At 50.5% G+C, this 13345-nt stretch overlaps 1 protein-coding gene across 4 annotated transcripts in view; it reads left to right on the top strand.

Annotated features, from left to right (window-relative positions):
- The window catches only part of LOC108927187 (mediator of RNA polymerase II transcription subunit 13-like), a 72215-nt gene that overhangs the window by 26946 nt on the left and 31924 nt on the right, over nt 1–13345 (top strand). For all 4 annotated transcript variants that reach the window (XM_029252606.1, XM_029252605.1, XM_029252604.1 and 1 more), the window contains exons 3-4: nt 8898–8982; nt 11303–11386. In XM_029252606.1, coding sequence (XP_029108439.1) covers nt 8898–8982; nt 11303–11386 — 169 coding nt within the window. The remainder of the gene's footprint in view (nt 1–8897; nt 8983–11302; nt 11387–13345) is intronic.

Genomic DNA, 13345 nt, shown 5'->3' with positions numbered 1-13345 from the left:
CTTGACAGGACACTAGGCCATTGTAAGAGAATCTCACACACACATCTACATTTTACATACATTTACATGTATTCATTTAGCAGATGCTTTTCTCCAAAGCGACGTACATCTCATAGAAAATACAATGTGTGCATTACATGAGGAGAAAGAGACTTAGTTGCAGACGTGTGATACATAAGTACAGTTAGTTAGTTTCTTTCCACCATATGAACCGATGTTCATCACACGAGTAGCTGCATAAAACTCAGAATATCGACGATTCCTGATCAGGAAGCAGGATCATACACACACACAATGGGCAATTCAGAGTCACCAATTCACTTGAAGCAAGTCTTTGGACTGTGGGAGGAAAAATGACGTGAACCATGGTAACGTGCAAACTTCGTGCCAGTTTTAAACCCTTGTCCAAACCTGCATCCCTGGAAACATGAGCCAGAAGCACTACCCACCGCACCACCATTCTGCCCTTGAATTAATAACAGATCTGCACGGCTGTGGCTTCAATGAGTAGCGTACAAAGCAGTGGTGGTTTTCTGTGTGCTCGAGATCCCCCCCCCCCCTTGTCAGAAACCGTGAGCAATGTCAGAAGGAGGAGTGTTGGAGGAACGCAAGGAAGGACAGATGAGCCGATGATGGATCAAAGACGGACCGAAGGGGGTTTGCAAAGGGAAGGGAATTTTTTTCCCCTTCCAGTCACACTAATGAAGGGAAAAATGTGTGGTTGCAAAACGCATGCGTGAAGAAGAAAAGACCTCTTACTACTAGATAGCCCAGTTTCTAACAGAAGGTCCTTTCTGGGGCCTTTTGGGTTCAAGGTTCATCCGACAGCCTCGGAGTCATAATCAAGGCCTTATTCTTCTTACTTGTCATTGAATAGATGTTTTCTTGCTGAGCTCCGGTGGAAATCGCAGCTGTGGGCATCCTCGACAAATAAATAAATAAAACAAAAGCACGTTTTCCCATTTCTCATCCCCTCGGCTGTTTGAACGCTCGCTCCTGAAAGGGATGGATGCCCGCCCGCCCGCCCTCGGGATGCGCGCACCTGAAAGCGATCACGGAACTGAACAAGGGAAGGGAACGGGAACGAGATTTTGCCGCTTTATTTTCGTTGCTCGCCTCTGATTGGCGGGGGAGGTGCCGTCAGTCAATCGCGCGGGGATGTTCCGGGGGCCCGCGCCGCTCTGTTTGTGCTGAGCCGGGGCGGAGGAGATAAGTGACTGTCACATTACGTAACTGTGTTGGATAACACTGCTGGCTTTTGTCTGCCCTTGGCTCCGCTCTTCCACACAGGGCCCGCCTGGCTCCGCTCCAAGGTCCAGTGAGAACCCTTCCCTTTCTCTCTCTCCCAATCCCCGCCACTCTGGATCCTTCTCGTTTCCACTCCGTCCACCCCTCGCTGTCTCCCTGACCCTCGCTTCCCGATGGCGTTAAGTGTGCCCTCTTCCTCGCTACCGTTTCCACGAATGTGGGTAGCGGTCGCGTTGCGGTTAGAGCTCTAACGTTCCGCTCGAAAGACCTGGGTTCAAATCCTGCTCCTGCTGTAGTACCCCTGACCGAGGTACTTCCACCTGAGCTGATACAGTAAAAATTCCCCAGCTGTATGAATGGGTAAATCACTGTAGGTAGCTTCCCATACAACCCTGACACTGTAAATCACCTCGGACACGAGCATCAGCCATATGAATAAATCAGAGGTTTTTCACCTTTTCTAGGCCACGGATCCCTTTAAGAATCTGATCTGATGAAAGCCAAGAGAAGATATTTCGCTCAGTTTTTTGTACTTGACTTCTTGCACGTAGAATTATGTCAAAGATGCAGAGTAATTATTTTATTTTTTTACTTGTTTTCAAAGCAGGCCTGCGCTTCACAGGTCCACCGAAGTTCATCCTTGAACCACAGGCTAAGAAGCCCTTCAATAAATAACACTCCATGTTTTCACTGGTGTCATGTATAATTATCACAACAGCCTGAGATCGTACATGGAATTGGAATGGACTGGGAAACGAGTATTTCTTCTTTTTTTTTTTTTTTTTTGGAGACATGCATGAACGGCCAAATGATGATGTAGCGAGTGTGTATGTTCGCCGGAGTCAGGTTGGGCCGGGAGCGGGTTGGTACCGAAGCGCAACGAGCTAGCGGACACGAGTGATTGGTTCAGCAAGTGCCGCATGGTAACAGGGCCAGTTAACCACGGTGCGTTGCTGCTGAAACCAAAGCATGCTAATTGGCTCCGATCACTGAATCATTCGCGGCGCGTGATGGCTCAACCTTTCGGATTGGGCGCGCAGCCTCCAGACATGTTCTCCTTCTGCCGGGGCCCAGCTGCCGCAGCAGCAGGGAGGCTCATGGGGGGCGGAGGGGGCCGATGCAGGGTGGCAAAAACAACGTTTGGATTTGTGTTTGATAAAAGCCGTCCATTCACCCGTCCCTTTTCGAAACGTGAGACCCAACTTGGATAAGCAGTTTTCGAAAACGGACAGATGGATGACTGAATCGGGAACCAGGATGCCAGTTATTTAATAAAATGGTTTTTTTTTCCCCCCCATTATTGTTACAGTTGAAATGTGGAAAACCAGCAGTGATTCACAAAAGTAATTTATTTCTTTTCTTTTTCTTATTGCTGTTTTATTTCCGCTGCCAATATAGACCTGGTCATTTTCCTATGGCACTGATGCTATAATTTGTTGTTCTGGTATGTTGTGCACATTGGTACGCTCTAGACACCAGTCGTGCCCATTATACAGCCATTCCTTGGCGATTGCCGCGATCGCTCCACTCGCGTGTAACATGCATCTCCTTTTATGCGTAACGTGACACTCCTCGGCTATGTGACGCATCGGCCCTATCAGCGTGGAGGGCAGCGGAGAAGTTTCTCCGTCCTCATTAGCATTCCCGCTGCGCGCGGCTCATTCTGCCCTGGGGCTCCGAGCGGCCACTCGGCACCGCTCCTCGCCTCGTGTAAGCAACTGCAGCTGCGCATGCTCTCGTGCAGGCAAACCTGGAGAAGTTCTTACAGTGGGGTGTGCTGTCCAGTTGCCACGCGCCCCCGAGGTCCCCACCCATAGGGGTCTGAAAGATGACCGCCTTGACTGCAAGGTGTGGAATACAGAGGACGCAACTGGGAGGTTACGATGGAGGGCTGGTGTCCTAGGGGTGATGTGGAGGAGTCAAAGGTGGGCTACCTGCACTGCCGGGTCAGTGCACCGTGGAGCTGGGAAACCCTGCGGTGATCTGAATCTTGACGAAGCTGAGTCCTTCTGGAACGAGATGGGGTAGCGCCTCCCTCCTGGCCCGGAAGAGAACGCGCCGCGGTGTAACCCGAGTCCTCGAGAAGAGCAACCCGCCTACCAGGAGCACGGAATTCGGAGAGTAACCCCCACTCGGCTGACCCTGCCAGCTGTGTAAGCGCCCGCTCTGTAATTGGGCCCACATTTCTCCTCTGCCTCCCTCTCACCGCGCCTTTGTTCCGGCCCCGCTGAGCCTCCGGCATCACCCTATCCATCACCGGGTTCGACGGCTCTCGAGCCGGCCCACGGGGGCACGGCGCCCATTATGGGATGCCGGGAGTTGTTGCGAAAGGCCGAAGACAAAGTGCCCCTCTCGGTGGCAGAAGAGGGTCATTGCAGGGTGTGGTGTCGCCCGCCTTCCGCCCCGCTCCTTTGCAGACCGGTGCTACCTCCAGCGTTGCAGACGTAGGCGCACAACAGGGACTCCTGTTTAATATTTCACGTGGAAACAGACGGCAGACCCACTTTGTGCAGAGCTGCTCTGTAACCCCGGCGGGGGGCCAAAATCAGACCTTGGATTGCAAGACGAAGAATATACTCTGGTAGCTGAGGTAACGATTGCAGGTTTAACCCCCGGGAGGAAGCCTTCTGTCATACCCTTGAGCGGAGTACTAATGTTAATTTCTCACCGTGAAAGGAACCGCGGTATAAGTGCGAGAGGCGGTCGGCCACCGGGGACACTTGATGGATACTGGCATCCGCCTGGCAGCAAATAGTAAGTGGGATAGAAGTTTCCACACGGCCGTTTTCGGTTTGCTGAGATAGGAGCGCAAAAAGCGGAAGAGCATAGCTGGCAAGGAGCATCTCCATAGCGCCTTTGTGCAAACTTCAGAGACGCGCCACAAAAATACTTAATGTTGATATGGAGGCAGTGGATGCCGAAGGGCCCGGTGAAACACCGCAGCCACGGCAGAGTCCTTGGCGGACGAAACAGCAGGAACAGATGCTGGAAGAGAAGAGGACAGCTAGAGCCGCCTCTGGGTTGTTGCTTACGTTTTCATTTATTTATTTAGCCGCTTTCGTGCAAAGCAACTTACAGCGTTAACCTACTTTCGCTTATTTACCTATTTGTACCGCCAGGTAATTTTTACTATATCCAGTCAGGGTAAGTGCATTCATCAAGGGTGTTAGAGCAGGAGGAGGGATTTGAACCCTGGTCCTTTGAGTCCAAAGGTGCTAGCTCTGACCACTACTCTCCCTGCTGCCCCTAGGTCCAAACAAAGCGGCACTTGCCGATGACCTTTGACCCCAAGGCCATTTACGATGTCTTGGACCTGCAGAACCCATCGCATGTAGAACTTTTTTCCAGCTTAACTACTTGTAAGCATTTAAATCAAAATGTGTTGCGGTTTGTTGTGCTGTGTGTGTGTGTGTAACGAATGTGTGTGTGGGGGTGGTGGAGGGGTTGGGCTGTGGTGGAGAGGGGAGGCCAAGGCGGCCCGCCATCAGAGGCTCGGAGAGCCCCGCGCAGCTCAGCGTCGAGCCATCGGAGGTGCCGGGGGAAGCCGACGAGCGAAATCCGCTGTTAATTCCTGTTGGAAATTAAAAAAAGCATAGCGGTGGATCGCGAAGGCAGACGCTGCTGCTGGACGAGTGCCAGCGGCTTCCTCTCCCTCTGCCCTGTGGTGGGAATGAAGCCGTCTGCTGCCCGGTCGATCGTTTGCGGGTTTAGCTCTTTAATATAGCCGGCCATTACCGAGGGCTCGGTGTCAGTGAAGCCAGCCGGGACGCCCTCCGAGTTTCTTTTGAATATGTCTCTTAACCCCCCACCGCAAGAGTCTAGAATGAATTAAGTAAAAGCCCGTTTGCTGTAGTGCAGAATGTACTGTGTTGCAAAGTTGATTTTGTAGCTATGCGGTTAACTAGCCAGGTCGCGGGTCAGAGTGCACACGTCTGCGATGCGGTCTTGTGAAATTATTCATTTGTAATCTCTATTTACAGTCGTCTCTTTAGTGATGCTTTTCCCCAAAGTGACTTGCAGTGATTTACAGATTTTTCTTCCCCAGCGATTCAGGGTAAGCGCTTTGATCAAGGGTACTGCAACATCAGGCTGTTCTCGAACCCAGGTCCTTCAGTGCGGCAGCTCTAACCACTGTGCCACCTGCTGCCCTGGGTGCGTCAATATTTATGGTCCTGGTTCTCCGGTGTTGAGCTCAGATTTGTGTTTTAAAGGTGCTGCTGATTGTGAAGAAAGGAAATGTGACATTTAACTTTGTTGAGTTAGCACTTATTGGCCCTTTCACATCATGCCGGGCAGCAAGCGTAGCGGTTAGAGCTGTGGAGCGGGAGGTTTTCTCAATCCCGCCTCTTGCTGCAGTACCCTGGATCAAGGCACTTTACCCTCAGTTGCCCCAGTAAAAAAGTTACCCTGCTGTATAAATCATTGCTTAACAATGCAAGTTGCTTTGGAGAAAAGTGTCGGCTAAGCGAAGAATGCTCGCGATGTCACTTCCTTTTCCTCGGAGAGTGAGGAGGGACTTCTTGGTGCGGTGAATTGTACCATTTTGGGGTTTCTCAGTAACATCCATATGCAAGGATGCAGCTGGTCCGGCTGAGCGCGCGAGCATGTTCTCGGTGCTGCTTTCGAAATTGCACGAGTGCTGAATTATGTATCGACCGCACTGTAAGAATACTTGATGTCATCGGGGAGCCCGCGAACGCCCAGGGCGCAGCGAAAAACTGCGGCCGAGGTTTTGGGGAAGGAGCCAGGAGGAGCAGATGCTGGAGAGAGCAGCTGAAAGTCAGTTCCCGTGAAGGAGAAGAGGACTCGCGCCTGGCTAGCAGTGATACTGTGGGGTGGGGGGGGTTGGGGGGGGTGCTTCGGTGGAGGATGGCTGGAAATCATGCTTGGTGATACCGGTGTCCTCAAGGCCCTCATCTCCAGGTCTTCAGTCTCATTTGGCTACCTTGTTGCCGGGTGTAACCGTGACCCTCTGTCCCGTGGTAATCTGCTCCCACGGTGGAGTTCCGCTGCCAATCGTGCGTAGGACCCTGGTCTTGGGAGGTGCAAGATTGCTGAGAAACCCTCGCTGAGGGCTGAGGCCGGTCTGCAGTGAAGGAGCCATGCTAAAAAGTGATGTAGAAAAACAATGGTGTGTGTTACCCCTCCCCCCTTTGTACGAAGCAGGAAACGTAGTGTGAGCGAAGGCTCCCCTTCAGCCCCAGTCGACAGCAGGCTTTGCACGCAGCCGGGGCTCCTCTCGGCGCCCCCTAGTGGCCAAAAGGCGGCCGGCGCAAGGAGGCGGGGCTTGGCTGAGGGCAGGAGCTGCGACCCAGTTCCATCAGAGCTCATTTGTGTTGGTGCCGCGCAGCAGCTCAGCTGCGCTGTGGTGACAGGGGGCGGGGCCTGTCAAATAAACACACGCCTGCAGCATCGCTGGGGTGGCCGCCATCTCTTTGTGCATGTGCAGCGAGCACGGCAATGTGTTTTCACAGGCGCGCATACACACATGCACAGAGGCAGGTACGCACACGCGTGCAGGTAAACGCACACTTTCGCTTGCTGAGCCTCACACCCGCCCAGTCTCCGCTGCCTGAAAACACAAACAAGTTCATACAGGTATCCTGTGCCTTGCTTTCTCTGTGTGTGTGTGTGTGAGACAGAGAGATTATGTGAGCCACCCCCAGTGCAGAGAGCAGTGTATCCAGGCCTTCGCTTGCTCTGTGCCCAAATGCAGAAGCGAAACTGTTTTGCCACTCCTTTTTTGTCCTCCTCGCAGCTGAGGAACGGTCGAGACGCACGCGCCCCCCAGGCTGTCCTGCTCCTCCTAGATATGCATCTGCCCGCTAGGCCCTGCGGATCTAAGCCCCGCACGTAAACAGCGGCTGGGTCATGTGGCGCTGTGGTGACACGTCCCCCCTCGTCTCAGCCGTGCACTTCTTTTGTCCTGCTGCTCAAAAGCTGGAAAACACCCTGTTGTACCATGTTTGCGAGTCCGCTTACAGAGGGAGTTTTCAATGACACTTTATTGGGTTTGAAGCACTGGGGAACTGAATAGGCGGGGCTCTGTGCGCGTGTGTGTGTGTGTGTGTGTGTGTGTGTGGGGGGGGAGTGTTTGTTAACTTCTAACTAAAAAGATCAAAATAGCGCGTTATTCATATTGCTGTTGTTCAAAGATCAACACTGCACATGTTTTGTGGGTGCAGAGTGGCCCTGTGCGAGAAGCTGTGACATGGAGTCTGGGAACCACACGCTCGGGGGAGTGACTTTCCCGCACTGGTGGAGGGCGGGGCGGGGCGGGGTGGGTGGGATGGGACTCGTGATCAAGAGCACTTTTGTGCTCGAGGTGGGAGGGGCTCAACGGGGCTTCTGTCAGAGCTGGTGACTCAGGCCCCAGGGGCGGTGGAGAGCTTTTGGGGGTGGGGGGAGGCTGTGGGTCGAGGGTCGTGCCCTATGGAAAGGCTCTTGGAATGGAGCGTGGGGGAAAGGGTGGGAGGGGCAGGGTGCGAGCTGGAAGGACTGAGGGAAGAGAGAGGGGCGAGCTAATGAGGTGGGTTTGCTTGAGACTTGGCGCGCCGTGCACGGAGCCTCTCCCTGGCGAGTATCTGGCTGGAGCTGCACTTCCTGTCTGAGGCCTGGAGCTGAAGGGAGGGTGAGGGGGGGTTGGAAGCAGTAGAGAGGAGCAGTAGGAGGAGAAGGAGGACGGGCGGGTGGGCGGGGGGCCGGGGGAGTGGAGCTGGATGTTGGGGAACTGTGTTCTTACTGCTAGTGTTGCCATGGTTACCAGGGATTTTTTTTCCCTCCTTTTCCTTTTTTTGGCGAGTAAGGAAATTTCATTCAGTGTGAAGAAAAGGGAGGGAAAAACATCAACCAAACAAGACAAGCAGGAATCTGTGGGTACACCCCCGCAGACCTGCCACCCATCCTGCCTTTGCAGCACCCTCCTTTTGTGTGCGTGTGTGTGTGTGTGTGTGTGTGTGTGTGTGTGTGTGTGTGTGTGTGTGTGTGTGCATGCGCTCTCTCCCAGTAGGTAAACAGAAAACACCTTTCACACCCGCAATCCTACCCCCTCTGACTCTAGGCGTTGTGGAGAACAAAGGATGACAGTGTTAGCAACGCTGTGTAAAGTGATACGAGTGGTGTCTCCTGGTGCTCGTGGGCATCCTGTGTGCTGTGCGAGCCATCTGGAGAACCCGGTGTCCTCGTGCCAGTTGGGGGTGAACCTCGGTCAGGCCCTGTACTCACCCCTCCCTGGTCCGATGACTGTCCATAAAGGGCCCCCCAGTCCGGTCCAGATGACTTGCCAGGTCAGGGGAATCATGTATTACGCCTGTATGTTCGTTTTTATTGCTGGTGTGGCAGTGGGCAGCAGGTGGCGTGGTGCTTAAGGCTGTCGCTTTGTAATCAGGCGATGCGGGTTCAAATCTCTGCTCCTGCTCTACTACCCCTGATGAAGGCACTTACCCTGAATTCATGGAGTAAGAATACCCTGCAGTATAAATGAGAAAATCATTATAAGGGGGTAATCTGTTAATGTAGGTCCCCTTGGACAAAGGTGTCAGAGGAATAATGATATTAATAATAATATAATAATATCAGAAGTATGATGCTATAGTTTGTGTGCGCGTTCACGTGTGAGACTAATCCCGCTGTCTTGCTGTTTCTTGCAGTGGAGGAGGAGGGACTGTGGGAGAGCGGCCTGTCCTATGAGTGCCGGACTCTGCTCTTCAAGGCCATCCACAACCTGCTGGAGAGGTAGGGTCTAGACCCGTCTCGGCTCCGCCCACACTTTCCTGTTTCGGACTCGGGGCTCAATTCACGACGGTGACTGATCGCTTCGAACGGAGCGTTCATTTTTTGTTTGTGGCGTGGCACCACAACACGTGCCCCCCCCCCGCTGATCCACGATGCACAGGTGACCTTACAGGTCAGCGGAGGGTTACAGGTCGGAAAGTCGACCCCCGACTTGTGTGGACAGGAGCCTTTGACAGGCGCTTCTGCCCCGACCAAATGACCTCCCTGTTCGGGAAGAGGGCCAGGTAACTGCAGAATCAGCGGCCCAAAACTGACTCCGCGCCACATGGCGTCGCACCGCTCCCCCGACAGGTTACACTGCATGCGGTGTTTTGACGGGTTTACCTTTTAAAAGGTCCCCCTCCATCGAACAGACCGGCTGATGTGATGTTGCAAGTGTTCTGGGCACCTTCTTGTATTTTGCATTCCTACACTTCATTCTTGAACGCATATAAGAACCTCTTTTATCAGCAAAAGATCTCTGTTACATTTTTATTACACTGATAAACTGATATCAGCCGTTTATGCAGATTAAAGGAATCCTTGCAACTGTTTAATTGTATCATCGAGTGGAATCGCCCAGTAGGATATTTCCGTTAATTTATAGTTAATTCATCATGTGAATGCAACATTTATTGCGCTGTAAACCTTTTTAACAAGTTGCACACATTTCAGCGCATGGGCCGCTAATGGATTTGTCACCAAATATGACTGGGGGTTGAACGGTTTTGTTGCGGCGCTCGCCGTCTGCACGTTTTCACATCGCGTTTGCTGTGTGTTTGCGATGATACGAGATATTACGTTTAAAGAAACAAAACGAGAGCACAAAATATTACGGAATCCAGTCCCTTCACAGGCATACTAAGCAGAGCGGCAGGTTTAATAAGCTGGGCCCTTTAGAGTCAACAAATATTTACATTCCTGTCGGGCTGTACGTTCTGTCTTCGGTTTTCACATAGAGACTTTGCCTTCTACACAAACATCTCAACAAGCAGCAACAGCTGTAAAGTCCCAAATGCAATAAACACACACACACACACACACACACACTGGATAAAGCCGCTTATCCCGAGTGGGGTCGTGGCAACCCATGACGTAGAGCAGGAGGGGGAGGGGACACACCCAGGACGGGACGCCAGTCCATCACAAGACACCCCAAGAAGAATTCGAACCCCAGTCTCGACAGAGAGCAGGACCCAGCCAAAACCCTGAGTGCCACTGCGTCCCCTCGCAATAAACACTTTCATCTGTTTAAAAAAAAAAAAATCTGTTGAAGGACAAAACAAAGATCAATCATCTATACATGCATACAAGCCGATCAATCAATACAAATTTGATTATACCAATTACTGTGATTACATGACTTATGTTGTGAAAGCTCAAGGCACAGGAATGGTCACTGCAGAACTGCATGTACAGGTTTCCCTTGGGAGGGGGGCGTCAAATTTCCATCATTTCTTTTGAAAAAAAATTGTATTGGGCTACCCGCTGAGTGTAAAAACCTTAGAGTTTAAAAATCACAGGAATACAAAAATAAAAATACTGGAAGGCAGTAAAACCGCCACACCAGCATATTTTGTCATGTTTGTGGCAATAATTACTATGCAGTACCCTGTTATAGTGCGGAGAGCTTTATACACCGTGTTTGGGAGACACACAAGGCAGACCATGTTCGAACCAGGCTACATCTAAAGGGGTCTGTCCTAAAATGGTACAGTACTGAACCCATACCATAGTATGGGACTCCTCTAACACCACAAACTGATCTTGTTTCGTAAAAGGACACTTGTCCTGTAAATCTTATATATACGCACTAAAATCATGAAGTTCTACACATAACACAGGAACGTCCCCCCACCCCGCATTACACCTGTGTAAGTATTTTACCATCTTTGTGAGAGTAATTTCACAGTATCCACTAATTGGTATTTCAAACAGTAAAGCTCATGTGCAGCACATCCAGGGTCTCCGTTCAGTTTGTGCAGTAGGTTGAGCTCAAGCTTCTTCCTCTTGTCCTTGACACATTGCTCTTTCTGTCAGAATGGCAAATATAGCGGGGAGAAATCCTGCTGTAATCGATAGCAACTGAAAAGTGCCTATTTTCATGCGCCGCTATATTGAATTTTTGTTTTGCGGGACCCCGTTGTGTAGGGGATGTGTGTATTTATAACTGTATGTATTGATAAATGCTTTAGGTTACTTCCATTCATACGTGCATCTGCTGTTGCCTCCGGGCCCTTCTGTGTTTTTCCCCGGAACTGAGACCTGCGTATCTTCACAGGTGTTTGATGGACAAAGACTTTGTGCGCATCGGGAAGTGGTTTGTCAAGCCCTACGAGCTGGAAGAGAAGCACCTGAACAACAGGTGAGTGGAGAACACGCTCGTTCCTCGCCTGAAGCCGGGGAACTCCTGATGCCCTTCGACCGGACGTGTCCGCGTCTTCGCTGGGCGCATAGTTAGTCAGCAAGAATGGGGTTGATCCCCCTGCACCTTTCAAAACAGAAATGGTGGCACACCGGGTAGGTGGTGGCACTCGGAGGCCCTGCCCCCCGCCTGATGTAACTGGCTCCAAATCACTCCGCCATGTCTCTCACAGCGGGAGGTGGTGAGCACGAGGCTGAGAACATGTGCACCAGCCGGCGAAACATGACTCTGCAGTGACAGCGCAGCAAATGTTAGAGGAATGTCAGAGCAACAGCTGCTTTGTGTATGTTGGGTGGGGCTGGGTGGGTTGGACGCCCAAGGGCTCTGTCCAAATAAAGTCACTTTCCAGGTTTGGCTGCTTTGAGCAGAGGCTTCGGGTATAGGAGCCAAGTACTGCTCTCAAGTAAAAGTACTGTAAGTAATTACTCAAAGTACTTGCAAGAAAATTTACTTGAGTGGTGGGTTAGGGTTAGTAAAAAAATGCAAGTACTGTAAATAATTACTCAAAGTACTTGTGAGAAAATTTACTTGAGTGCTGGGTTAGGGTTAGTCAAAAAAAGTATCAGGTAAAATTGTACTGAACTTCCTTTGATTCATATGAATCTGCCCAAAATGAAATTATGGTCCTTCGTTTTCCATTCAGCTGACAACTTTATCTGAAGAGATTTACAACTGTTTTCCAGTTTCAAAAATAGGGTTTTTATACTAGAAAGTCCAGGAAAAATGCGACAGAGCAGGGTGGGAAAGCCTGGGAGTTTCAAGCCAGTATCCCTAACTGACTAGTCCCATAATAACCAAACCCTGACATGGAGTAACACAACTGTCAAATGAGAAGACCAGTCAGTTCAGATGCTTCAAATGCAAAGAAAGGTAAAAGCCCAGAAGAGTGAGTCACCTTCAGTGAACTTGATTTCCTCGGGCAGTCGAGCTGGTTTGATGGTTATCCAGCTTGGCTGTGGTTCATTTAGGACATGAAATTAGACGGCAGCAAGCGTTGGCTTGAATACAAGGTCCAGAGTTGGTTGATTGCAGTTAGCTAAATGAAGTGTAACTTAGCTCTTTTAAGTATCCTCTTGCTAATGTTGATGTCGATATTCTGGTTAAAAAGTACTCAGAGGTGGTGGTTACCTGGTTAGTCTGTAGTTGTCAAGTTTAGCTGCTCAGCAGGAGAAAAGCGACAGCCGTGGGCAGCAGGTTTTTTTTTTTCTTTTTTAAAGTGGTTATGGAGTTCATGCAGACTGACAGTGACATCCGTTGATACACACAGATGAAGTGTAAGTGTATGTGTAGTAAAAACAGTATAAGTTGTAGGTTATATTGACTTTCAGGTTATATACATATACACACACACATTGACTGAAACCGTTTGTCCCAAGTGGGGTCGTGGCGAGCCAGAGCCTAACCTGGCAACACAGGGCGTAAGGCTGGAGGGGGAGGGGACGCACCCAGGATGGGACGCCAGTCCATCGCAAGGCACCCCAAGTGGGACTCGAACCCCAGACCCACCAGAGAGCAGGCACGGGCCAAACCCGCTGCGCCACCTCACCCCCTCAACCCTCCTATAAACTAGTTGCATTTAGTATTTAAATTACAATAATTGGCAAATAAGTTCACATGATTAATGCAAAAACATGCTATTTGTACATTATCATATTACCCGGGGTGCAGGCTTTTAGTACATGGAAATAGGTAATTCACCAGAATAAAGTTAACCTCCAAAAAATATCAGCGTGCTCTGACTGTAGACCTTCATACACACTAGTTTATGAGGCAGGTTGAATTAATGTATTTGTCAACATGATAATTAGCATTAGCAAATATTTCCCTTCTAGAATCCAGTTCTACAGTTAGATGTTCGCTTCCATAAGTACATGCATTTTAAGTTCACTTGCCCCTTGT

Source organism: Scleropages formosus, chromosome 6 (assembly GCF_900964775.1).
Source record: "Scleropages formosus chromosome 6, fSclFor1.1, whole genome shotgun sequence".
NCBI lineage: Eukaryota > Metazoa > Chordata > Actinopteri > Osteoglossiformes > Osteoglossidae > Scleropages > Scleropages formosus.
The sequence above is the reverse complement of the archived record's forward strand: the minus strand, read 5'-3'. Positions and strand labels throughout refer to the sequence as shown.